This window comes from Lygodium microphyllum, chromosome 26 (genome assembly GCF_053477565.2).
Source record: "Lygodium microphyllum isolate KBCC chromosome 26, Lygodium_microphyllum_v1.1.10, whole genome shotgun sequence".
In the NCBI taxonomy this organism is placed as follows: Eukaryota; Viridiplantae; Streptophyta; class Polypodiopsida; order Schizaeales; family Lygodiaceae; genus Lygodium; species Lygodium microphyllum.
In genome coordinates, this window is record NC_141160.1 from 6,655,820 (window position 1) to 6,680,003 (window position 24,184).

Here is a 24,184-nt window from a genome sequence, read left to right on the forward strand (position 1 = left end):
ATTGTGCCTTGAGTTGCCACCAATATAACTACTCTATCTAAGCCATAGGCTAGATCCACAAACGTTAGAGCTTTTTGCCATCCAGTCACATAGACATCATTTGACATACAAGTTAGGACCCAACCAATGTTCATGTGCTTACACATGGCTTCTTCTTATAATGGGGGCCTTCCAACTTAGAGCACCATGGATCATTGGTGGCACCTTATGAGGGTGGGGCATTGACTATATCTAACGGCTATAGGGGTTGATATCATGTGTCATCTGCATATTACTTGAGATGGGCTGGTGGCAGCAACACATTGAAATTATATACAAGGTGTTGCTTCTCTTTTGGCTCTAGCCTCATTTGTTCATCAAGTTAGAAGCAACCACAATTGCAAGATCCTATGAAGAGGCTGAATATCAAGCCTGTTATGGTACATTCGGGGTCTGGTTCTTCAGAAATGTTGTCAAGAATGGGAGTTGAGATTATTTTGTCCAACTCCATTTTGGCGTCCGTTTTTGGGCTGACTAATGTGGCCGATATGATGGTCAGACCTGGTGGATCAACTGATCAGTTTTATGATTGGATCAATTCAGGTCAAACCATTGGGGGTCTTGTTCTTCAGAAGTGCTGTCAAGAGCGGGTGTTGAGATTATTTTGTCCAACTCTGTTTTGGTGCCTTGGCTGACGTGGCCAATATGATGGTCAGATCTGGTGGATCAACTGGCCAGTTTTACCATTGGAACACTTCAGATCAAACCTGCCTTGCTTCTCATATTTATGCAGGGCACTCGTATGTGGTTTTTATCTCACTTGATTTTGGTTCTGCATCCCTTTATGTTTCACATGAATTTTGCATGCATGTCATCTTGCTTTAGTTCCCATCATGCTTTTCTTTCTGTTCTGTTCTTTTGTTTCTTTCTTGAATCTTGCTGAACTCATGCTAAAATAGTGTCTTAACTTGTCATTAACGTAATTCTAGGAACTGCAAGGACATCTCTCATTATAACAATTGGGCCGTCACCTCAACATCGTGGTGAAACTACAAGTACTATTTTGTTTGGTCAACGAGTAAGCTTTTACTTTTAAGTGCTCCACTGCTTGCTATAAAGTAATGGTAATAATTTTTGACTTCAGTTAAGCTATTGCACTTTTGTTGGTTTTCTTATTTCTTTCCTTACAAACTATAATATTCAATACTATTGGAGTTCATGCCATCTCAAGCATGTTACCACAGGCCATGAAAGTGGAAAATATGATAAAACTCAAAGAAGAGTTTGATTACAAAAGCCTTTGCAGAAGGCTGGAGACAGAGCTTGACAAATTAATTGCAGAAAATGAGCGACAAAATCAGGCAGTCCTTGATGCTAAAGAAGAGATGGAGCGAAAGATGGAAGAAGCCCAAAAATCAGTGGTCGAGGCAGAAAAGAAGCTAGCAACAACACTAGAGGTCCTTGCAGAATCTTCTCTGTACAAATGATTGCATACGATTTTCATACAAATAGATTACAACACATACATCTATTTTATCCAATGGATGGGTTTCTAAATATTCGCAACATTGATCTTATTACCCATTAGACACTTCAATTAGTACTAATGAAATGTAGTCTAAACCGAGCAACCAAAATACTGCTCCCTGGATTCAAAGTTTGACAAGAAAGCTGGGTAGAACATGCAGTTTTTTTGCGGAGAATTTTGGAAATGTTTTTCAATACTGTTTTCAAGTTTATCGAAGAATAATGGAGCTGAACATGAGCAGCAACTGGTGAGACTTTTTTGAATCTAAACTATCTTGACCTATTTGTGGTTTAGCTAAAACGTAAAAGTCTATTTCCAGCTTAGAACTTTTTAATGACTGTCATTAACAGAAAAAAACCAGAATTATTTGAACACTCTCAAAAGGCTCATTTCATGTTTCATGAATGAGACATTAGTAGATGGTATACGGTTTAAATGGAAGCATGAGACTAAACTGGTTTCTTACTCACAGTGCATTGATAACTATAATTAATTCTGCTTATTTCTTGGGCACTCGCTGTTTGTGGAGCTCAAGAAGTTTGAGGCACAACAAGTAGCTTACTTTTTCTGATTCTATATTTTATGGAAATCTTTAAATTAAATAGAATCATGGTATCACAAGAAAAAATGTATGTGGATGTTTCCAATGTTCCATATGATGAAATATGGATAAGAGTACATATGGTTATTGCTTGATACAGGAATGTCACTATGAAAAATTATGCCATTGATTTGATGTTTTTACCAGGAAACGACTACAGAAAAGTTAAGGCTCCAGAAAGAGCACATGGAGACAATATATAAGCTAGAACAAGAACGTGCTCAGAGGGAAAGGCTAGAGAAGGAGTTGAGAGAGAGTGCACAAACTCTGCAAGCTCAGAAAGAGGTAATTGTTGTCCTCTTTTGGGGAGTTTGAATCATTGGTATCAAGCTGTTGAGCAGTCTGCTAGTTTCTAGAATTTCTGTCTTTCTGTAATGCCCTAGTTGTTATCTCAAGCACACATCCATCTCCTACCTGTTGCTCTTCTGTCCCTCCTTTTTTTGGTTTGAAGACATTGTTAGATAGCTACTCAACGACTTTTCAAAGTTTCTTTGTTTGAAGTTGCTCTCATGCCAATTGGTTGCTCTTGTCAGAAGCAAATGCAGAGTGAGCGTGCAAGGCACCAGAAAGAAATTGAGGATTGCAAACACAAATATCAGCGGGAGCTTCTGGAACTAACCAAGAAATTGGAAGCAGAGCATTCTTTGAGAGAATCTTTAGATAGAAAGCTACAAGAAGTGGATTATGTGGTCAAACAAAAAGACAAAAATGAGGTGCCCTTTTGTCAATACTGCTATTTATTCTGAATGTGGATGAGAACATTGTGTTCACACTTCTTATGGTCACATGTTTATCATGTATCAGCTAGGAGATCGTGAGCATATCTTGAAACTTACTAGGGAACTCGAGGAGTCTTCTGATTTGAGGGAGCAAGCTGAGAGAAAATTGCGAGAAGTACAATCAGCTCTGGCTTTTAAAGAAGAGGTATGCTTTAGAGGGAGGGAGGAAGGGAGGGAGGGTAGAGGAGAAAGAAAGAAAGAAAGAAAGTTATATTAACATTTACAAAAGGCCAAATTGGCCTATGAGACCAAAACATTACATCTGAAAAGTCAGGGAATTTTCCCAAGTCCCAGGATAGCTGTTATCTAATGCTATGACTAACTAAATGGAAAATAAATAAACAATACATAGCTGATGTGTACAAAATGATGTCTAGGCTAGATACAATGTGGAATTGCGCAGGAGGCACTCTCATCCCATTATATCTCTTGTGGGTCTATCTAGCAAAGAGAAGCTGAAGTGGTAAGGTATGGTCCCCTGATGACACCGTAGTATCCTCTATATCTGCAAATGGTGCTTCTTGTAGGGGTGTGGACCAGCTGGGTGTGGGCAACGAGCTGGCTGTGTCTCTACCTCTCTCTCTGGCTGTGTCTAGGGTGGCTCCTTGTGGTGGGGTCGCTAGTTTGTTTGATGAGGGCTATGCAGTGGAGCCAGAGTTGATGCTCTATAGAACTCTGTGAGTGTATGTTGATGTGCGGCTCCCTGTCTTTGCTCTTGGGTCCATAAGAGGTGTTCTCTGTGATGGTGTAGATCCAGTAAGAAGAGCCCAAGATATCTTTGATCTGGGAAATCCATCCCCTTGGATAGTGGCCCAAATCCCTCTCTAAATAGGCAATGGAAGCGCCCTTTGATCTCATAATACATTGGACATCTGCATAAGTAGTGCTCCTCTGTCTTTGGCTCGAGTTGATAGAGTTGGAAAATCTTGTCCTTTGGGGGGAGGGGGTTTGTACTGTATCTACCTATCTCGATCCGTAGCTGGTGTGAGGATGTACAGAGCTGTCCAATGGCACATCATACGCCATGAGAGGTGTGCATCCATGTATCTCGAGTAGATAACAAAGACGTTGGGGGATATGTGTAGAAGGTGCTTCCCATAGAAAGCCATCTTCATCTCGAGATCTTTAATAGGTGTCACCATGTCCTGGTTGGTGTATCTTGATAATGTCTTGTCTTGATGATGCGGTTCAGCTCCTCTTGGTTGAGCTCCAAGTGGGAGCAATCCAAGCTATACTATAGTGGTGGGAGGTGATCCATGCGTAATCCATGTAGCTGTAAACCGAGAGAGAAAAAAAGAAAGCAAGAAAGACCTAATAATGTCTCTAGAAGGCTAGGATGGAGCCTACTCCTTTGTTCACTGAGAGTGAGAGTGCCACCCAGTGTTTCATGCACGCACGAAACACATTGAGATACATTATCACTTTGCCAGAGAGAGACTACATGCAGGTGATATCAGCCTTGTCTATTAATGTGGCAGACATCTTCACCAAAGCTCTTCCTCGTGACAAATTTGAAGCATTTCACCATGCTTTAAATTTGATCTCCTTTGGTGGCGGACGATCCTTGTACTCTTGATCACTCTTCACTCCAGGGGGGTTTGTTGGGTATTTCACTCACGCCTCACTTACGTCTACGCTCACATCGGAGTGTCGGTGATCAGTAGGACACCAGGGCACTTTTTATTGTCGGTAGGAGAGGTTTTTTCCCCCAGACTTATGATATTATTTCGTATGTGCTTATGGCAGACACTTACAGGCACTTACCGTGTTCGGGTGTGAACACCCCCCTACAACCCTAAGGTTTAAGGGTTGTACCTTGTACTTTCAGTTTACACTCTTTCAGCATTGGGCGTCGTGCTTCACTCTCACACTGTCTACTGTTTTATGTGCTAAGCTTCGATCCTGCTGTCCTCTCTCACACTTTGGTCCTGGAAATGAGCTACAGACATGTTCATGCATTTAAGGCTCTCCTTGCCCATTTGCCTCTTCGGTTTAATCAATCTTTTTTACAGCAAAATCAGCTTTTGGAAACTGTTCAGCAATTGATAGCCTCTTTTAGCTTGAGGGTCCTATCTAGAGGGATGGAAGCATGGGTGGTTTTTGGGGATAATGCGCGAGCATTATCCCGACAATATGGTATTCAGCATGCTTCCTCCTTTTGAGCTGAATTGCAGCATGCTCAATCCTTATTAGTTCAATCCTTGTCTTTGTGTGAGAATGGGGATTCCAAAGATGACCTCCTCACATGCATTGAATGGTTGAAAGGTAGGGTCCAATCTCTTCAGGAAGAGGAATATGCAAAATACAAGTTGTTGGCCAGAGCTGAAGCTTTACATGATAAAAATTGTCAAACTCATCAATTTTTTGCTCGTCTGCATTAGAAATATTCCCGGGAAAATATTGTGTGCTTAAAGGATGGGCAATGTGATATTGTGACTGATCGTGCCTCTATTATTCGGTTGACTCTGGACTTTTATAGGGCCTTGTTGGGTCCGCAAGAGATTCTTTCCGATGCTGTTCTCTTTGCTCGAACATATATTTGTGACCTGGTTAGTAATCAGGTCAAACAAGTATGAGTGAATCTAATGGAGGTTGATATTTTTGAAGATGAAGTGAAAGAAGTGTTGTCTCACTTGCCTCGAAGGAAAAGTCCAGGCTAGGATGGGTTTCCTAATGAGTTGTTTTCAGACCATGTGCAATTGCTCAAGGACCCATTACCTTGCTTGTGTCAGCAAGTGTGGAACTCTGGTATGATGCCTTCCGATTGGAAGATTGTTGTCATCAGGTTGTTGCCCAAGGTTCCCTCTCCGACCTCGTTGAAACAACGGAGACCCATTTCTGTTATGGGACCGTTATGTAAAACCTTCTCCAAAATTATTACCAACAGTTTGCAAAAAGTATTTCCGCATCTCATTCATCCAGGTCAATACGGTTTTATTAAAGGTCGGAATATAATGCACAACATTTTGAATGTTCAGCTGGGAATTGACTATGCCAAAGCTTCTGGCCAGCAGGTTGTTATTCTTCAGCTGGATATTGAGAAGGCATTTGATCATGTCATTTGGTCTTTCATCCGGCAATTGATGTCCACAATGGGTTTTTGGGCCCCGTATGATTTCTCTAGTTGATACCGTCAGTCAGGATGCTGTGGCCCGTATTGCTCTTAATGGGGGATTACGGAGGAAATTGCCTTGTCTCGGTCACTTCGGCAAGGCTATCCTCTCAGCTCTTTGCTGTTTGCTTTGGTAACTCACCCCATGCTCTCATTATTGGATAAGTTGGCAGCTCAAAGTGAGATAGTTGGGTTAACTCTTCCTCGCGGTGACTAGCTTGTGGGTCAATCTTTGGTAGATGATTCTTTTATGTTTCTTAAGGCGGATCGTATTAATGTCAATTGGGCAATGATGGCCTGGAATCTTTTTGATTTGGCATCGGGTCTTCACATTTATACTCAGAAATCCACCATTCTCTCTTGTACGGAAAATGATCTGTAGGCCTTGGGCTGGAATGGAATTGTGATCACAAGGGGTAATATAACCAGACACTTGGGATATCCTATTTGTGTGGAGGTGGCTCCTCGTGCCTTGTTGGATTGGATGGCCTCCTGAATTCATGACAGGTTCATGTATTGCAAATCTTAGAGTTGGCCTCTACATGTTAGGCTAAAAGTGGCTCAATGCATTATGATTAGTATGTTCTCGTTCTTTCTGCCATTGCTTCCTTGGACTAAGAAGTCCATTTTGGATTTGGTCCCAACCTATTAGATTCATGCTCTGGAAAAAGAAAGGCAATCGTTTGCGGTAGGTATGGATCTCATGCAGCATGTGACCACTTCGAAAAGGATGGGGGGTGCAGCTTTGCTAGATACTAATTTGCATATGACCGCTTTGAGGCTATCCCTATTGCAGAGTCTATGTATTCAGTGTCATCCTTGGTCAGATATTGCCAAATTCTTCATTGAAAAGGCTGGCATCTCTCATGGTGGCACTGTTATTCATGCTTCTTGGTGGCAGCATTTTATTCTACGAGGCATATAAAGGTCTTCCATTCTTTCCTCCTTTCTCATTTGATAGCTTCCTAGCAGGGGATGCTTCGTTTTGTAGTTTGGCACCCCTCGGATATTTGTAAAGAGGAAAATTCGTTGCAGGGAGAAATACTGGCTTCCTCAAGGTTGTTGGATTGGCCACAAAAAGATTTGCAGCGACAGAAGTTTAAGCAGATGGCTAGGTTGGGGTTGAAGACAGTCCGTGATGGTGTTATTGTTGGGCAGTCCCGTCTTTATTCCTTTAGGCGTATTCGTCAATACTTTAGGGTGCCTCGTGGATACAGGGATGTTTGGTCGTCCATACAGGACAGTCTTCAGAGGTTCTCTCCTTTGCCTACGTTACAACCACTAGATCCTTGGCGTGATGGGATGATTGTGCTTCCAGATGGTTTTGAGAAAAGGTCAGCTAATGAAATATATCATCAGATGGTGAAAGCCAAGAGATAGGTCACGGGGAAAGTTAATAAGTTATGGCATCTTAGGGACAGCAAAAAGAAGTGGCGGGAAAGATTTATCCAGCTTTGGAAGTGTAAGGTCCGATATCAGGGAAAAGTGTTCATGTGGAGGCTGCTCATTTGGGGTTTTCCAACGAGAGTGCTCCGTGCCGAAAGTTCTCTGCAGGGCATTGTGTTTTCTGCACTACATGTGATGAGACATTGCTTCACCTCTTTGTCTCCTGCCTTTTTGCGCGACAGATCTGGAATTTCATTTCTTGTGTGTGGTCCTCGGTGACTCAACATCGCGTATTAGTTCATTCATGGATTATGGGAAATATGTCCTCTATGCTCTCTTTGAGTTCAGATTGTTCATGCCTATTCCATTTCCTCAGATGGACAGCCCTGTGGCATATATGGCGTACTCGTAATGCCTTTATTTTTTATTGCCATCGGGCATCCATGGGCATGTGGCTCGTGTGCGTGGAATAGTGTTATGGCAAATCTCCTCTATGATGTCCGCGGACTTGGTTCTTCCAGATATTGCTATTCCCTGGCTGGCGGTTGTTCGCTCTACTTTAGTTGTTCCTTTTGTGTGATCTATAAGTACTATTCATGTAATAGGTTGTTTTGTGCATAGTTGTCAGGTACGGTACGATAATATATGGTACTAATTGGTATCTTATGATTTCATAAGGTACGGTACGATATTAGTACGAAAAAAATTTAAAATGTTTTTTTAAATAACAAAAATCATAAATCATTAAATGATAGATCATAGAATGCATGTTTAATGTGGAAATAGCCATTTCATTACAGAATAAGATGAATACATGAGGGTGACCGTCGCGGTCGCATGGGCTACGCAAAACATGCGATACAACTACAGTCTAGTATATCTGATTAAAAAAAAAGAGACCTATGTCATATGAATCTATGATGAGGCATCACTATCATCATCATCATCATCATCAGAACCATCTGAGTGCTCATCAAGAGAGTCTGAAGATGACTCCTCGGCATCCGATGATGACACACACTTATACTCATCCTCATTGATGAGGTTACCATCATCATCAAATGATGGCTCCCTAGGTGGCGGCTGTGTAGGCAAGGGGGGGATGTCATCATGAGGCACAAGATGTGAGCTACTAGAGCCCTGCTTTACATATGTCTGCAAGCCACTCGAACCACCTCTCCTCGATGATGGAGGGCGTTTAAACTTTACCTCCTCGTCCACCTCCTTATGTATACTCGGAAGAGTGTCGCCTGTCAACTTGAATGTATCAACATTCACCTACACAATGCAGTGATGCACGTAAGATTGATCATTGTGAACGCTAAAGTCTAAATTGTAAAGTGTAAAGTTTAAACTTTAAAGTTCAAAGTTTAAAAGTTAAAACAACAAATTTTAAATGTTATGGTTAGGTTTTTAAACTTTACCTGCTTTGGACTACCCGTGCTCATCATAGCCCTCATCATGCATAAGTTAGTGCGGCAATAGACTAGCCGCTCTAACTATTGTGTGCTAAGCCGATTACGAATCCTTGTGTGAATGAGAGAATAGACACTCCAGTTTCTCTCACATGCACCTGAAGAGCAATCCTGGGCAAGGATCCTCATGGTTAAGGGCTGAAGGGTCTCCAGTGCGTATCCAAAGTTTTGCCACCAAAATAAAGGCTTCACAAGTGACTCTCTCCTCCAACAAGTGGAAGAAGCAAAAGCCACATGTCCTCTCTGATCTGCATAGCATCCTAGCTCTTTTAGCACTGCATTGTGGTCATCCACAGGGACCACACGAGTCAAATAAGCAAGCTGGTCTAAACGGAACTCTCTATCATCCATGACTGCCGGTGACTTGTAGGCCAAATGTACCAATGCAGCAAACCCATGGATGGGCTTATACATCCACACCCATCTCCTCTTTGCTATCTCTAAAACATGTACACGCTGTCGGAGGGGTTTTTGTCGAAAGGTCGAATCCACCGGGGATCAGAGGTAGAAGGAAGTAGAGATAGGAGAGGGAAGAGAAGAAAGAGAATAGACAAGAGGTAAGCACGACAAAGACAAAGCACAATGAACTGAATCAATATGTATTGAAAGAACGTGGAATCTTTGCACTACTGAGAATCAATCTCCAAGCATTAGATCTCCTGGAGCCTCTTCGTAAAACAAAACGTGCATCAAAATTACAGCTCCTTCTCTACTGCTCGGAACCCAAATCTGATGGCTCCGTTGGCTCGGAAAGGGGGGTAAAACCCTAGGATGCCTGGCCACGGATCCCCCAGATTACTCCTTCTTCTTCTTTCAGTTCAAAGTGCAGTTTACAGCAATTGCGACGCGCGCGATTTCGTCAATCTGTCCTTCTTATGAAAATCCCATAATTGGCTGAAAAAGCAACTAGCTTTTTGCTTGTCATCCTAATTTAGAAGCTTTTTTAACTTTTTCGGATATTTTTACAATAAATAATATAAAAAATAGACTAAAATTATCCAAAAATCTAGGATTTTTGGATAATCCGTGCAACTCACACTAATACTAATGACTCAGATCACATTGACTCTCTTGATTAATAAGAAGTTGAATGATGATGCATTCCATACTTTTTCACACTGTGTCTGTATAGCATCACGATATCCACCCCCTCTGAACCTGTACATCTTTCGGTATGTGCCAAAATCCTAGTTGTCACCAGATTTTGAGTCCTCATCCTCCTCTGTAACCATATCCTTTGTTTCTTAATCTTCCATATCTTCTGGGCTATCCCTTGTATCATGGCTACCATTTTCTTCCAATTCTAGCAACTTATAGGCAGTAGATTCGCGCCTGTTGAATAATTTGATTCTTTTCCCTGCTACTGGAAGTTTTATGGCTGTCCCATCCAGTTCATTTAATGCATAAGTAGCATTATCAAACACCTGTCTTACCACATAGGGTCCAAACCATCTTTTGGAAACTTTACGCATGGCACTATGTTGGTTGTCTAAACTGCTATCATAAACCAATACCCAATCCCCATCTTGTATGGTTCTTGGTCTCAGTCTATGTATTTTGTCAAACCGTTTCTTGTTCTGTATCCTTGTTGCCCTTAACTTTGCAATTGCTACCTCTATGTCTTCTGACTTTCTTTCCAAGTGTCTAATGCATAAGGCCAATAATTCCATTCGATTCAACTCCTCCTCCCAAGGTAGCACACTCCATGTGACTGTCATTTCTTCTATTGGCATGATAGGTTTTTAACCATACATCAATTCTGCAAGCATATATCCTGTAACGGCACTATGAGTTGTTCTGTCAGCCCAGAAAGCATAAGGGAGTAATCGTGGCCACTCTTTTACCTTTTCTTCACATGCTTTTGCCAATGCCTTTACAATAGGTGGATGACCCCTTTCACTTTTTCCATTTCCTTCAGGGTTATAGACTGAAGTTAAAGCAAGCTTTATCCCCAACCGTGCAAAGAAATCATGAACTTCATCTGAATCCAGTTCACCCATATCTGCAGTAATTTTTCCCACACAGCTATACCTACAAAAGATCTCTTCTAAGAGAAAAGTACACACGACATTTGTTATCTTAGTACGTAAAGCTCTCCCTTCCACTTGATTAGTCAAGTCTTCATAGGCAAGCACAAGATACATCATTTGCCAAAGACCTGTGGGCATTGTGACCAAATCCACCACCCACTTAAAATGAAGAGACAATGGATATGTGGGCTACAATCCATCCCGATGTCTCATAGATGAATACATTTGACATGTCGTATATGTTTCCACAAAGTGAGCAACATCCTTATACATATCCTCCCACCAATATCTTTCTTTGATCTTTGCAAAAGTACCCCAAACACCTCTATGACCAGCCCACAAGCTTTCATGAAATTCTTGCATAACATTTACTTGTGAAGCTCTGTCACCCAAAACTCGCAATGGCATACCCTGTTTCTTTTTAGCATGTTTCCATAAGTATTCATCTTTTAAGAAAAACCCATATGCTTTCCTCTTGATTTTCTTAAACTTCTCTTCTGACCATTCATCTCTCTTTGTTAATGTACTGAGGTATTGACCAATTCTCGGCCACTCTCCTGCATATTTATCTTCTAGAAACACTTCTACACAAGATGCAAAATATCAAAAGTGTCTCCTCTTTGTTGTCCAAGCTTTTGTTAATGCTGTAGCAACACCTTGCATTGCTAAATTCACTCTTGCAACATCATTTTCAGCCGCGAGAAAGACATCTTCTTCCTCCTCATCCATCATCCCATCTTCATTCTCATAACGTGCCCGAGATAACGTGTCTGCCACTGGGTTATCTCTTCCTGCAATATGCTGAAATTCACGGTTCAAAAATTTGATGCATGCAATCCACCAGAGCATAGCAATGTCCGGGGTAGCACAACTAGTAATCATACCCAATACTAGCAAACAATCGGTCTCAATGACTACATGAGCACCCATAAAATACTCCTTATCACATTTAAGGGCTGTCACAATTCCCCATAATTTTCTTTTTACGTGTGGATATCTTCTCTATCATTCAGTCAATACTTTAGCACCAAAGTGTATTAAATATCTTTGCCATTCCTTATCATCTTGCCCAATTGCCCATCCAATCCCGATTGGGCTTGTATCAACAATAATAATGATAAGCTTTCCATGTGAATAGTTAGCCTTTCTCAATGTAGGAGCAGATTTTAAGAGTTGGTTCAATTTCTTCATTGCTTTCTAATGCTTCCTTTCTCAATGAAATCTCTAACCTTTGCTTAGAAGTTGATATAGAGCATCGGCTACATGTGCAAAGTGAGGAATCCATATCAAATAGAACACCCATGCTCCCAAGAATCTATGCACCTCTGATACATTGGTGCATACATCTTGCAATCTATCAATCTCATCTATTTTTGCTGGTGATGGTCTTCGCCCATAGGGCCCACACATATGCCCAACAATCAAAACCTCTTCAACTCCAAAGATAGACTTTTGTCCAGAAAGAGTTAAATGCACCTCTTCTAGACGCGTCAAAATCCTCTCACAATCCACAATATGATCTGCAATAAATTGTCTGCATCCATGAGCATCCATCTCTTCATTCTTTTCATCCACTGCACACCCTTTGATCGGAACATCATCCAAGAAGGGTATAGTCAATTGTGGTATAAAATCCTTGAGTACCCTATTCATAGCATTTGTCATGTGTGCCACTGAGTTTGTTGCACCCTGTGGGAGAGTACACATCCGTACTAACCCCAAGGGAGTCTTCATGGTTGTGATATCCCTACTTTCAATTGCAAGCTGAAATTGATCATAACCCGAGTAAAGATCACCCAAAGAATAGATTGCTCTGCCTGCAAAAGCCTCTGCAAATTCATCAACCACAGGACCTGCACCCACATTTCTTATGGTCACTTTATTAACCGGTTGCATGTCTTGAATAAATCTCAAAGTCCCATTCTTTTTGGGCAAGTAAACCAACGATTTGAGAACGGGGCTGAAGAAGGCTCCAAGATCTTCATGCGAATCTTTTCATTTAGCAAATCCATCAGCTTTGGCAAGTAAGCTTTAGGCACTAGAATAGGTCTCAAGCTCCATGGTACATGTGGTATAGTAAATATGACCATAGGAGAGACAACATTTGGATCCACACAACCTATTTCACTTGGCTAAAATGCAAATACCTTTCCATGCCTAGCCAACATCCACATAAAACAATCTCTCTCAGCAGGCAAAAGAAACCTTTCTGCACCAACTTTCAATTCTTGTAATGTTTCAGATGTAAACTTATGACCTATATCTTTAGGATCCCGTAAGCTTGGTTGCCTTGACACTTTTTCATACATACCCTCACTCTCTGGTGGAAGTGGCAAAGCAATTGGTTTCACATTTTTGTCAACTGTCTTATACTCTGTCTCCACAAGTGCTTTAGCCCATTGTAATCCTTCCTGCTGAGCAAATAATGCTATAACATCATACATATCCAAAGAACATACTGACAACACTTTGTTTTCAGCCTCATTTTCTGCATGTATAGTTGTTGAAATTTCAGCCAGTGTCATTAATATTCAGCCCATAAAAGATGCCTGAAATGCCTTCATTTTCAGCTAACAGTCCCAATGCTTTCAGTTCCTTAGTAGCCCGTTTCATAGATATGCATTCAGCCTTGCACATAGCTTCCATAGGCTTAAACCAACATGAACTGTTTGCTGTAAACTGAGAATAACCAATAGGAAATACATGCTTCATTTCATCAAGAGGCGAGTACACCCTCTGAACAGCACTATTGTAGCCCCGCATTACAGCATTGCTTAATGAAAATCCATGTCTTTGAATTCCCTTTCATTTGGAGCCAAAGGAGACTCTTGAAGTGCATCCCAATTTCTAGGACAATAAACACAAACAGTAAGAAATTGGGCTGCTTTCCTTCCATCCTTGCTTCTGACTCTTGCATAAGCAGAACCATTATCAAGCATCTTTGTTTCCATACGCACTCCTGTAATATAGGACTGTCCCAAAATCATTGCATATGAGGAATTATCTTGCACAAAGAAGTGTTGCTCTTCTTGTACATCACAAATTGTTACTTTTACATTAGGACATGTAGCATAAAGCTCTCCCGAAGAATTATTTGCAGCCCTCATACGCCAACCATGATCAATATCTACAGGCCATGCACCATTTTCATACAATCCACGCTCAATGACATTTATCTCAGACCCATGGTCAAGTAAAGCAACACAAGGAGTTTCACGTTCTCCTATTTTCACTACCGTTTTAGTGGTAGCCCTAGCCCAATGATTTCTTGTGTAGTGACTTCGAGGAATAAATCTTAGAGTCTCTTTCCCATATTGTTGCATCTGCCTTACTCCACCATGCATATTGCTACAAGACAATGAATTTTCAAGCACTTTTTTCTCTTTTCCACATGTTGTCCAACCACTGATTAGTAGCATCATGCATAGATAATCTAGTACTTACTTCATGCTCATATTCAGTCCAAATACCCAACAAGCGATTTTTCTCTTCAAATTGCAGCAATGCACTAGTGGTATCACCAAGAAACTGACGCTTCCTCTTAATTATGTCAATGATCTTATCATGAAATTCTCGCTTGGCAATACCAAGAACCTCTTCCAAGGTGAATTCCACCGGACTGTTTAGGATCTGTTCTTCAAGAACCTTCTTAAGATCTGTGGCTGTCTCAATGTCAGATTGCAACTTATATCCTGGCTGCTTGCCCTTCTTTTTGCCCTCTTGTTTGTTATCATGTTTTTGCTCCTGACTGACCTCTTCCATAACATGCTCGAGAGATGGCTGATTTGGAGCTTTAGGCTGATCCACACTTCTTCTTGTCATTCCTTTAGATGTCCCTGCATTATCTTCATCTTTTTTTCGTTTTTCTTCCACAAGTACATCTGTGTTTTGTACCTTTGCTAAATATGCATACACTGAATATGCATCTACCGGTGATTCCCAACCAATTATGTCACGAATGTCTTACCCTGCATGAGACATTTCACAATCAGTAACCTTTCTCTTTTTAGCTGCATGTAGCATGTGTCCATATTTCAGCCTTTGGACCAACCATCACTAGGCCATACATTCTATTTAACTGTAGACCAAAAGTAGAAGCATGTACCACCGCATAAGCATTTCAAACTGCCAAGTCTTCCAACAACTTCTGCATACCTTCCTTTCCGAAATTCAAAGCAAGAGGCAATCCAGTTTCTTGTGCATGGATCTTGCCATCTTTTCAAAAGATGAGCTGCCATGCCAAGGCCTCCTGATAGGCAGCACAATCCTTTCTCTCATGCTACAAACTATCACACCACATACATCTTTTTCTTGGCTTAGGGGCTGTTGCTCGTCCCCTTTCCTCTTGTCCTTTTTCATCCAATTTTGCAACCTTCAATTGAAGATCCCACATCCCTTTGACCAATTCATCTAAGACATCTTTTCTAACAGAGGGAATAATAGCAAGTATAACTATAGGGTTAGCCACAAAAGTAGGTGGCTTACTGGATACATCAACTATCTTGCCCGTAACAGTCGGTAAGCTAGAGATATGCAATCTTTCTCTTCTTCTATGCTTCTTCACAAGTGCAGTAACAGCTTCCTTGACATGTCTCCTCTTTGTTTTCATACCTGTTTTATAGTCTGATCCTCCAGTAAATCATCAAGCTTCTCTTGAAGCTCAGGATCAGTTGCCTGTAGAAACAATTCAATTTTCTGACTTGCAAGAGTTTGCTGTTCTGCAAGATCCAACTACTCAAATCGACTTTCAAATTCTCTTAACAATTCTGTAGCCATAAGACCCTTATTGGATTGTAAAATCCACTCGTGAAAAGTCTTCCGCGTAATCACACTGGTGTCCTCAATGTAAAATTCTTCCCTGTGTGTCTTTTTAAAAGCTACCTAGTCAGCATCCTGTAAGTATAATTCAGTAGTCCGTGCTTTCAGTTCATGAATAGTAACACGTCTAAAATACCGGCTCCATGCAGATTGAGTCACCCCAAAGAATTGCATCTTCTGAGCATAGGTATGTATATATGCAGATACATTCCTGCCATTGAATAACTTCACCTCACGCTCAACTGCTTGCAAAGCATTCATCACAACACTTTTTGTTTGAGCAAAAGCTTGCATCACCTGTTGTTGTTGTACCTGCATAAGCATATTCATATTTTGCACCAACTGTTGCAAAACATTACTGGAGATTGTATTCGAAGATTTTCCCATCTTGTCTTTCCTTTTTCTGATGACCTTTCACGTCGTGTTCACCAATGTCGAAGGGGTTTTTGTCGAAAGATTGAATCCACTGGGGATCTGAGGTAGAAGGAAGTAGAGATAGGAGATGGAAGAGAAGAAAGAGAATAGACAAGAGGTAAACATGACAAAGACAAAGCACAATGAACTGAATCAATATGTATTGAAAGAACTTGGAATCTTTGCACTACTCAGAAGGAATCTCTAGGTATTAGATCCTAGAGTTACAGCTCCTTCTTTGCTGCTTGGAACCCAATTCTGATGGCTCCGTTGGCTCCGAAAGGGGTTAAACCCTAGGATGCTTGGCCACGGATCTCCCAGATCACTCCTTCTTCTTTTAGTTCAAAGTGCAGTTTTCAGCAATCGCGACGCACGCGCGCGATTTCATCAATCTGTCCTTATGAAAATCCCATAATTGGCTGAAAAAGCAACTAGCTTTTTGCATGCCATCCTAATCTAGAAGCTTTTCTTACTTTTTCAGATTATTTTACAATAAATAATATAAAAAATATGATAAAATTATCCAAAAATCTAGTATTTTTGGATAATCCATGCAACTCATACTAGTACTAATGACTCAAATCACGTTGACTCTCTTGGTTAATAAGAAGTAGCACGTGCCTCTACCAATGCCGCTCTAAAGAAGTGAACGAGAAGGCCCATAGTGGACCCCTCGTAATCACTCATACGTAACACTCTATAAAAGGGAGTCACAACAATGACAACGGCACGGACTTTTTACCAAAACTGCTCATTAAGGCACAAGCGTTGCATGGCTTCGGTCTCCTCTGTCTCATGCTCATCCCACTCATTCCATAGAGTGGACACTACTGTCTGGCGCAAGGCGAACCGCACCTCATAAAGGAACTCCAGCTATATCCTCATGTAAGCAAAGCAAGTTGAAGAAGGCTTCTTTAATCCCAGTGTGCTATGCTCACGATACATCGCAAGCACCTTTACCTTTATCGTGAAGAATGTGATAATTGATATAGCTTTGCAAACCACCCTCTTCACCCGCTTGAGCTTCCCAATGTCCTCCATGAGCAAGTCCAAACAATGACTTACACATGGAGTTCACACAATTCGATGCATTGTCGGTAACAACTTGCACCACATTTGAGGGACCCACCTACAACCACAATTTACAAATTACAAGTTAATAGTTATGTATAAATCAAATTTCAATTATGAATCGTGATATTTATTATTATCATAATGAAAGAAAGTGAAACAAATTTAAAACGCAAATTGCAATGTATACCTCAATGATAGCTTATCAAATGTGGCGGTAGATGAATGTGCCCGTTGTCTTTCTCCCTCTCTTGCCAGTATTTGTGGCCCGCAAAAAGTAAGTGTCGAGTGGACATGAGACGAGTATGTTGATGATGTTCCATTTCTTATGATCACTCCATCCGTTGGTGAGAATGGAGCAACCATATTTTATCCATGCGGCCCGAATAGGATCAAGGGCTCTATCAATCCTCTCCTTCTCTTCATCAATCTTTCTTGTCCTCATGTTGTTGTATGTGATACCGGTCCATCCTTCACATGGACCCACATTGGCAATGGCTTTTACCATCTTCTTCCATTGCTCTTGCTTTAGGACATTGAATGCAAGATTGCACTTAATCACCATGCATGCAATTTCAATGTCCACAAGTGGTTGCCTTTCTCTAAGAAAGACAACCGATCCATGCACGTGACCAGGAGCTTGAGAGAGAGACGGTCTCTCCGGCACTGCACGAGTCTCCACTCTTTGTCTTTTACTAGAGCCGGATGCGGTTGTGGAGCCCCCACCACCAATGGTAGAGATCTCTCCCGCATCGGTTGAAGACACGCCCACATTGGATGCTTCCTCGTTAGTAGGCATAGGAGTTGGTGCCGATAAGCTACTTCCTCCTTCCCTTGTGGATCCCCCTCTCATCTTGGTAAGAATCTCCTCCGCAATGTTTTGAGGGATCTCCTTGCATGGAGCAACTGGCCCCCCGTCTTGGAAAAATGTTGGGGAAGCCTAGTTGCACCACTTGTATAGCACTTCCCGCAATACTTGCAATGGTGGGAGTTGGACTTCTTTGTGTCTCTCTCCACATTGATCGCATGCAAATGGAAGGCCTCGTGCTTCTCACGAGTCATGGTGCTGATGACGGATAAAGAGGTCAGAGAGAGAGAGAGAGAGAGAGAGAGAGAGAGTATATTAACGTCTCTAAAAGGCCAATGTGGCCTATGAGACCAAAGTAGTACATACAATGATGGTGTGTTTCTCATCTAGAACGAGAAAAAAGATGAAAAACATGCCTATAAGACTGAAAAGGAAATGAAATAGTGCCCCATAAAAGGGAAACATGTCAGTGATCTGAAAGTGAGAGTAGAGAAAGGAAAACTCTCCATCAATGATATGTCTGTTCTCTAGGGAGATGTATCTCTGCATAGCTGAGGCGTCTTGGCATCTGTCTCCTGTGGCGCTCAATGATGGCTTTAATTTGTCTGTGGTGTGGATGTCTAGGCCTTCGTCCGGGTGGACGTGGGCGCCTAGACCGGCTAAGTGCCACTGCTCTATCCAAAGGGACACCTACAGAAGATGAGGTCCAATGATGATGTACTCCTGTAGGCTGTGTGGCAGTAGTAGTGGTATCTGCCATACTCTGTCGTGTATCCATGAAAAAGTCAGTGACTGCTCTCTGTCTATGTGAGCCGAGCTGTGGGGGCCTCCTACTCCGTAGAATTGTTGCTCTGCGCCTCTGGAGCTCCAAGAGGAAAAATCCCAAGCATCTCTGATCCTCATACTGCATGATCCGTCTCAGGGGTCCAAAACCCTCTCGAAACAGACAGTGGTATCTACCTCATATGTCGTAATATACAGTGCATCGGCAGATGTAGTGTTCCTCTGTCTCTGGCTCTCTGTCGCATAGTGGGCATATGCGTTCTTTTGTCTATATACCCTCCCATCTGCCTGTCTCAATCCTCAGGTGGTGGGATGAGGTGCGGATCTGACCAATAACTGTGCATAGTCCATGAGGCAGCTGTGTGTCCATGTAATTGGGTCGGGTGATGAAACCATCCTCAGATACCTGGAGGAAGTGGGTCTGGTAGTGTGCCATCCTCGTGCCATGGGGCGAGGGGGGTCGGATCCAGGTCTTCTCCGTATCTAACTTCAGTATGTTTGCTCTGATCACATGGTTTAGCTCTGATCGGCTTAGGTCAAGTGTAGGGCAATCCAGGCTATAGTCAAAGAGGGGTAGTCTGTCAATCTGCAGACCATGTAGACGCATCCATGTACTCATCTGAGCATACCAACAGTGTCTGTCACCGTCTGCTGCTAGTTGTCTAGAAGAGGCCAGGGCTAGCCGTGGGTATCTATCTTGGGGGAGCTCCCATAGTCTATGTATGAAAGTCACTGCCTGAACCAAGGCCTCAGCCACCATGGGTGATGCCCCCAACTCAGCTCTGATAATCTCATGTGGGTCGAGCTCTTCGCTCGTATCATGCATGAGATCATCATGACCAGTGGTCTTTCCATATGCTCCCATCCATCATAGTATTCCTTCTCTGGTCCATCCTGGTCTCCCAAAGGCTGTCTCCTCGTGTGAAACAGACTCGGACCCCAAATAGCTGCCCCATATAGGAGTGTGGGTGTAACCAACGTGTCAAAAAGCCACAGTTTGGTGCGCGGCTCATGAAATTGTATGTGAGCACATTGCCTCTCCAATGCCCCTAAGGCTGCATATGCTTTTGCCAAACGAGCCTCTGATGTCTCTCTCCAAGAGAACTGTGGTCCCTTCAATGTGACCCCCAAATAAACATACTGCCTAACCATCTCCACTGGCTCTCCGTCAAAAGTAAACTGGTGCTCAGCTCTTGTCACCCAAGCAGTTGAAGTGTTAAATACCATAGCTTTAGTTTTCCCAAGGTTCACCTTAAGATCTCTATCTTTGCAAAAAGCTGATAATGCATCCAAGTGTCTATTTAGTCCCTCAGGTGAGTCAGATATAAGTACAATATCATCGGCATAAAGCAGTAATGGTATCAGCACTCTAGCTAGGCTGGCTCCGGCCCCACCCGTCCTATCCACATATTCTGAAATTTCATCTATATACAGCCCAAAAAGTGTCGGTGAAAGTGGACAGCCTTTTTTCACCCCAATGGTGCTATTGACTGTATCTGAGATGCCCTCAGGTGTTCGTACTCTGCCTGTCACTGTCTCATATAGGGCATAGATACTCCACTGTATCTCTACGGGCACATCAATGTTTTGCATTCTTTTCATGAGTCTAGCACGTGGCACTGTGTCAAAGGCCTTGCGAAAGTCCACAAAACAGCAATAGATCTTTTTCTTGAATGCCTTGCCTTCTTCAATGATTGCCCTCAACGTAAAGATATGGTCTAGAGTTGTATATCCCCTCCTGAAGCCAGCCTGGCCTTTTGACCTCAGGCCATGCATCTCGGCCCATTCACTCAACGCTTGTTCCACGATAGAGCCATATATCTTGGCCAGCATGTGTCCAATCATGATAGTTCGGTAGTTACTAGGTAGCGCAGGGTCTCCACTCTTAAAGAGCGGCACAATAATATGGTCTGACCAACAGGTTGGAAATCCCTCACAAACTGCCCTATTAAAGATGTGAGCCAGCGTTGGTGCCAGAATATCACAGGCATGCGTGAAGTGTTCAGCCACTAAACCCTCATGGTCTTGGGCTCTTCCATTTTTCAGCTTCCATATGGCATTCCTCACTTTTTTTTCTGTGAAAAATCTGCAATTTGCTGGTCTTGAGGTTGAGGGGAGTGGCATAGGCTCTTGGCCAGGGATATCATAGAGTGTGCAAGCATATCCATGCCAATCATCCGGTCTAGTAATTTGTAGGGGTGGCTGGCTCTCATGCATCTTTTTCCATGCTCTCTTGCTGTCCTGCCCCAAGAACATGGAATACATTTCTGTTTCTAGTCTGCTCAGGTATTCCTGCTTCTTTTTGCGTACCAACCGTCTGAAGAGTGTTCAAGCATGCTTATGGGTGCATATACCAAGTGCCAGCTCTCGCTGAAAACGTGCTCGTCTCTCTCTGCACTCATCATCATACCAGCCATTCTGTGGAGCATTACCTCGTGGAGGTTTATCTGACGGTGTAGTGTGTGGGAAAGCGTATGCTGCTGAAGTGTGTATTATCTCGGCCAACTGTCCTGTAAACTCATCCAGAGAGGCCTGTGTGTCTAGCTCCCTCAATGCATCTCGCACAGTAATGCTGTATATGTGTGAGGTCGCTTTCACAAAATCATAGCGTGGTAATTTTGGTATATGTGACTGTGCTTCATGTATATGCCCATATTGCATTGTGAAAGCTAGAATAGCATGGTCTACTACTAATCCAATTGGTCTGTCTGAGATTTCAAAACTTTTTATGTCAGGTAGCAAGTTGGGTGATCCAATCAAATAGTCCACTGTGCTTGACCCCTTCTTGTTATTCCAACATGTGAAGCCATTAGATCTTGGCCACTGTGGTAGCCCGTTAAGGATGGCCAAACCATGTGCACTTCCCAGTGCCAGTAGGTGTGTTCCATATTCTGTTATCTCTCTATCTTGGGCTGATCTAACTAATCCCACTTCATCTAATGCAATATCTCTGAACATCTCATCACTAGTGTCAAAGAAAGCAGATTGGTTGTTTCCTGTGCGTGCATTAAAGTCTCCTGCTAGTAGAACATCCCCAATTCTCATGTATCCCATTATGTCCTCATATAGTGGTGTATACGGGGATGCCTCTTTAGGGGCAAACTTAGAGTATGCAGGTGGAAAATAGCATATGGCAATATACATGTCGCGAGTTCTGCTTGTACGTAACCTGATCCACATGTATCTTGCCTCTACATCTCTATGTACCACTTGGACTGTATCTCGGAGCTCTTCTCTAAATAGAATTGCCACACCTCCTGATCCCCTCGTCCCTCCAGGCCGTCTAGGCTGAGGGCGATATACACTTTCCCATCTATATCCATATACATCAGGTAAACGGCTGTCTTTACATTGATGTGTCTCAGTATACATAGCAATGTCTATACCTTTGAAAGTATCCTCAAAATAACCTACATCTGTCTTAAGGAAGCCATTGCAATTCCACAGTGTGAACTTCAGGGTCTCATAGGCCGCGCACCGTCATGCCGTCCTTTTCTCTGTGATGATGACTCTTCCATCTCTGTATACAGCCCATTTACCTGCTTTCCGTGCCTCTAGAACACGTGGCATATTTTCCCTCCTGTGGGCTAACTGGGCTGGGGTGAGGTCTTCATCTAGGTAGATCTTTTCTCCTTTGAGAGCGATCCTCTTAGAGAGGAAGGCTCTCTTCTTTTCCAGGTCTCCAAACTTCAAGATGAGGACTTTTGTTTTTGTGTCAGCCTTCCCGACTCGCCAAGCCCCAATGATGGGTACATTTGTAGCTCCAATTTTGGTGGCAAGAGCTGTAGCATCTTCAATTGGGGAGCTTTTCTCGTCTAGTCCAACCACTCTTACGTGGAGTGCGCGTACCCGCCTTTTTGCCTCTTCTTCCAAGGTGGCATTCATGACTTCCACTTTGTTGCCATGCATTCCTTTGTTCTTTTTTGCCACATCTATCCATTCTGCATTTTCTTTGACGGTATTCTCAACATTCTCCATTTTCTTTTGGGTGCCTTCCACCACACTTGCATAGGTGTGCATGTCCTTTTTTAAAACATCCATTTCTTTTTGTAGTTCCGGTGTGGTTTGTGGTTCCTTTTGTGTGTCCAGTTTCTTTTTGCATTCGTCTAGTTCTTCTTGTAGATTAGAGATCAATGAGTCTTTCTCTGCCATGCGTGCATCCAAAGTTTGTTGCATCTCCTTTTTTAGTTCTTCCATCATTTCAGCTCGAACCTGCTCTTGTATGTCCTTTTCCATTTCCTTCCTCATGGTACGTATTTCAGCACGGAGTATGGTCAACATCTCCTCATATAGTGTTTCATTAATTTTGCGGGATGTCTTCCCATATCTACTCGACCCTGGAGAGACATTCCAATCTCGGGTTTTACGCCCGTAGGTTTTGTATCTCGTGTTCTTTGGCGGTGTATGAAACATTGTCTCCATGGTTGGTTTTGTGATTCCTTCATTGTCAGTTTCTTCCATCGTAATTATAGTATGCGCTATAGCATAAAACTGTTTACAGTCTGGGTAGAGTAGTAAACCAGTGACATAAACTATCACTCTAGCATGAACTAGAGACAGTATATCATAGACTGTCAATGTGACTGCATCATAAGATATGACTGTAGCATGAAATGTTAATGTGCGTCAGTCTGAGATCACGCAGGTTTCCAGTCCACACAGCATGCAAGGTTCACATCAGTCTGAGTACATCTGCAATCTCAGTGCATTCACAGCGTCTGCATTCATGTCAGTCTAAGAGAGTGTCTGTAATCTGGGAGAGTGTATGCATACGTCACTGCTGCCACGATACATTCACAGTGTCTGCATTCATGTCAGTTTGCATTCATGTCAGTCTGAGAGAGTGTCTGCATTCGTCACTGCTGCCACAGTACATTCACAGTGCCTACATTTATGTCAGTCTGAGAGAGTAAGTGCAATCCGAGAGTGTCTGCATTCGTCACTGCTGCCACAGTACATTCACCCAGGACACAGCAGACAAGCCAGCATTCATGTCATTCTAAGTACATTCGTGTCCTGCAGGACAGTGGTTGTCTCCCTGTGCAGAGACGTGACCTTGCAGAGCAGCTCCTTCGGGTCAGCACTCACGACAGTCCCGCCAGACTATTGTCACTACCGTTGCTCCCACTAGACTGCCGCCTCTTGTAGGACAGGGACATGACAGTCACGTCAGCTCTTATCACTCGCGCCAAACACGTCCGTCACGCCAGCATCCCGTCGCTCACGCCAGACACGTCCATCACACCAGGTACGCCTCGTCACGCCAGCATCACACTAGAGAGAGAGAGAGAGAGAGAGAGAGAGAGAGAGAGAGAGAGAGAGAGAGAGAGAGAGAGAGAGCTTGAGCTTGGCTCTTGAAAGTTGAGAGGGAGACTTGAGAGGCCCGAGGTTTGGGGTAAA

General features: G+C 42.7%; 1 protein-coding gene and 1 pseudogene across 6 annotated transcripts in view; one reads left to right on the forward strand and one right to left on the reverse strand.

Annotated features, from left to right (window-relative positions):
- Nucleotides 1-24,184, forward strand: part of LOC148012972 (kinesin-like protein KIN-UB) — a 120,309-nt gene that overhangs the window by 76,580 nt on the left and 19,545 nt on the right. For 3 of the 6 annotated variants that reach the window (XM_087667460.1, XM_087667461.1, XM_087667465.1), the window contains 6 exons: nt 969-1,057; nt 1,224-1,436; nt 1,668-1,754; nt 2,256-2,393; nt 2,642-2,821; nt 2,913-3,032. In XM_087667460.1, coding sequence (XP_087523586.1) covers nt 969-1,057; nt 1,224-1,436; nt 1,668-1,754; nt 2,256-2,393; nt 2,642-2,821; nt 2,913-3,032 — 827 coding nt within the window. The remainder of the gene's footprint in view (nt 1-968; nt 1,058-1,223; nt 1,437-1,667; nt 1,755-2,255; nt 2,394-2,641; nt 2,822-2,912; nt 3,033-24,184) is intronic. The other 3 variants (XM_087667462.1, XM_087667463.1, XM_087667464.1) reach the window with 2 other exon arrangements.
- On the reverse strand, nt 5,740-22,258 carry LOC148012973 (uncharacterized; annotated as a pseudogene).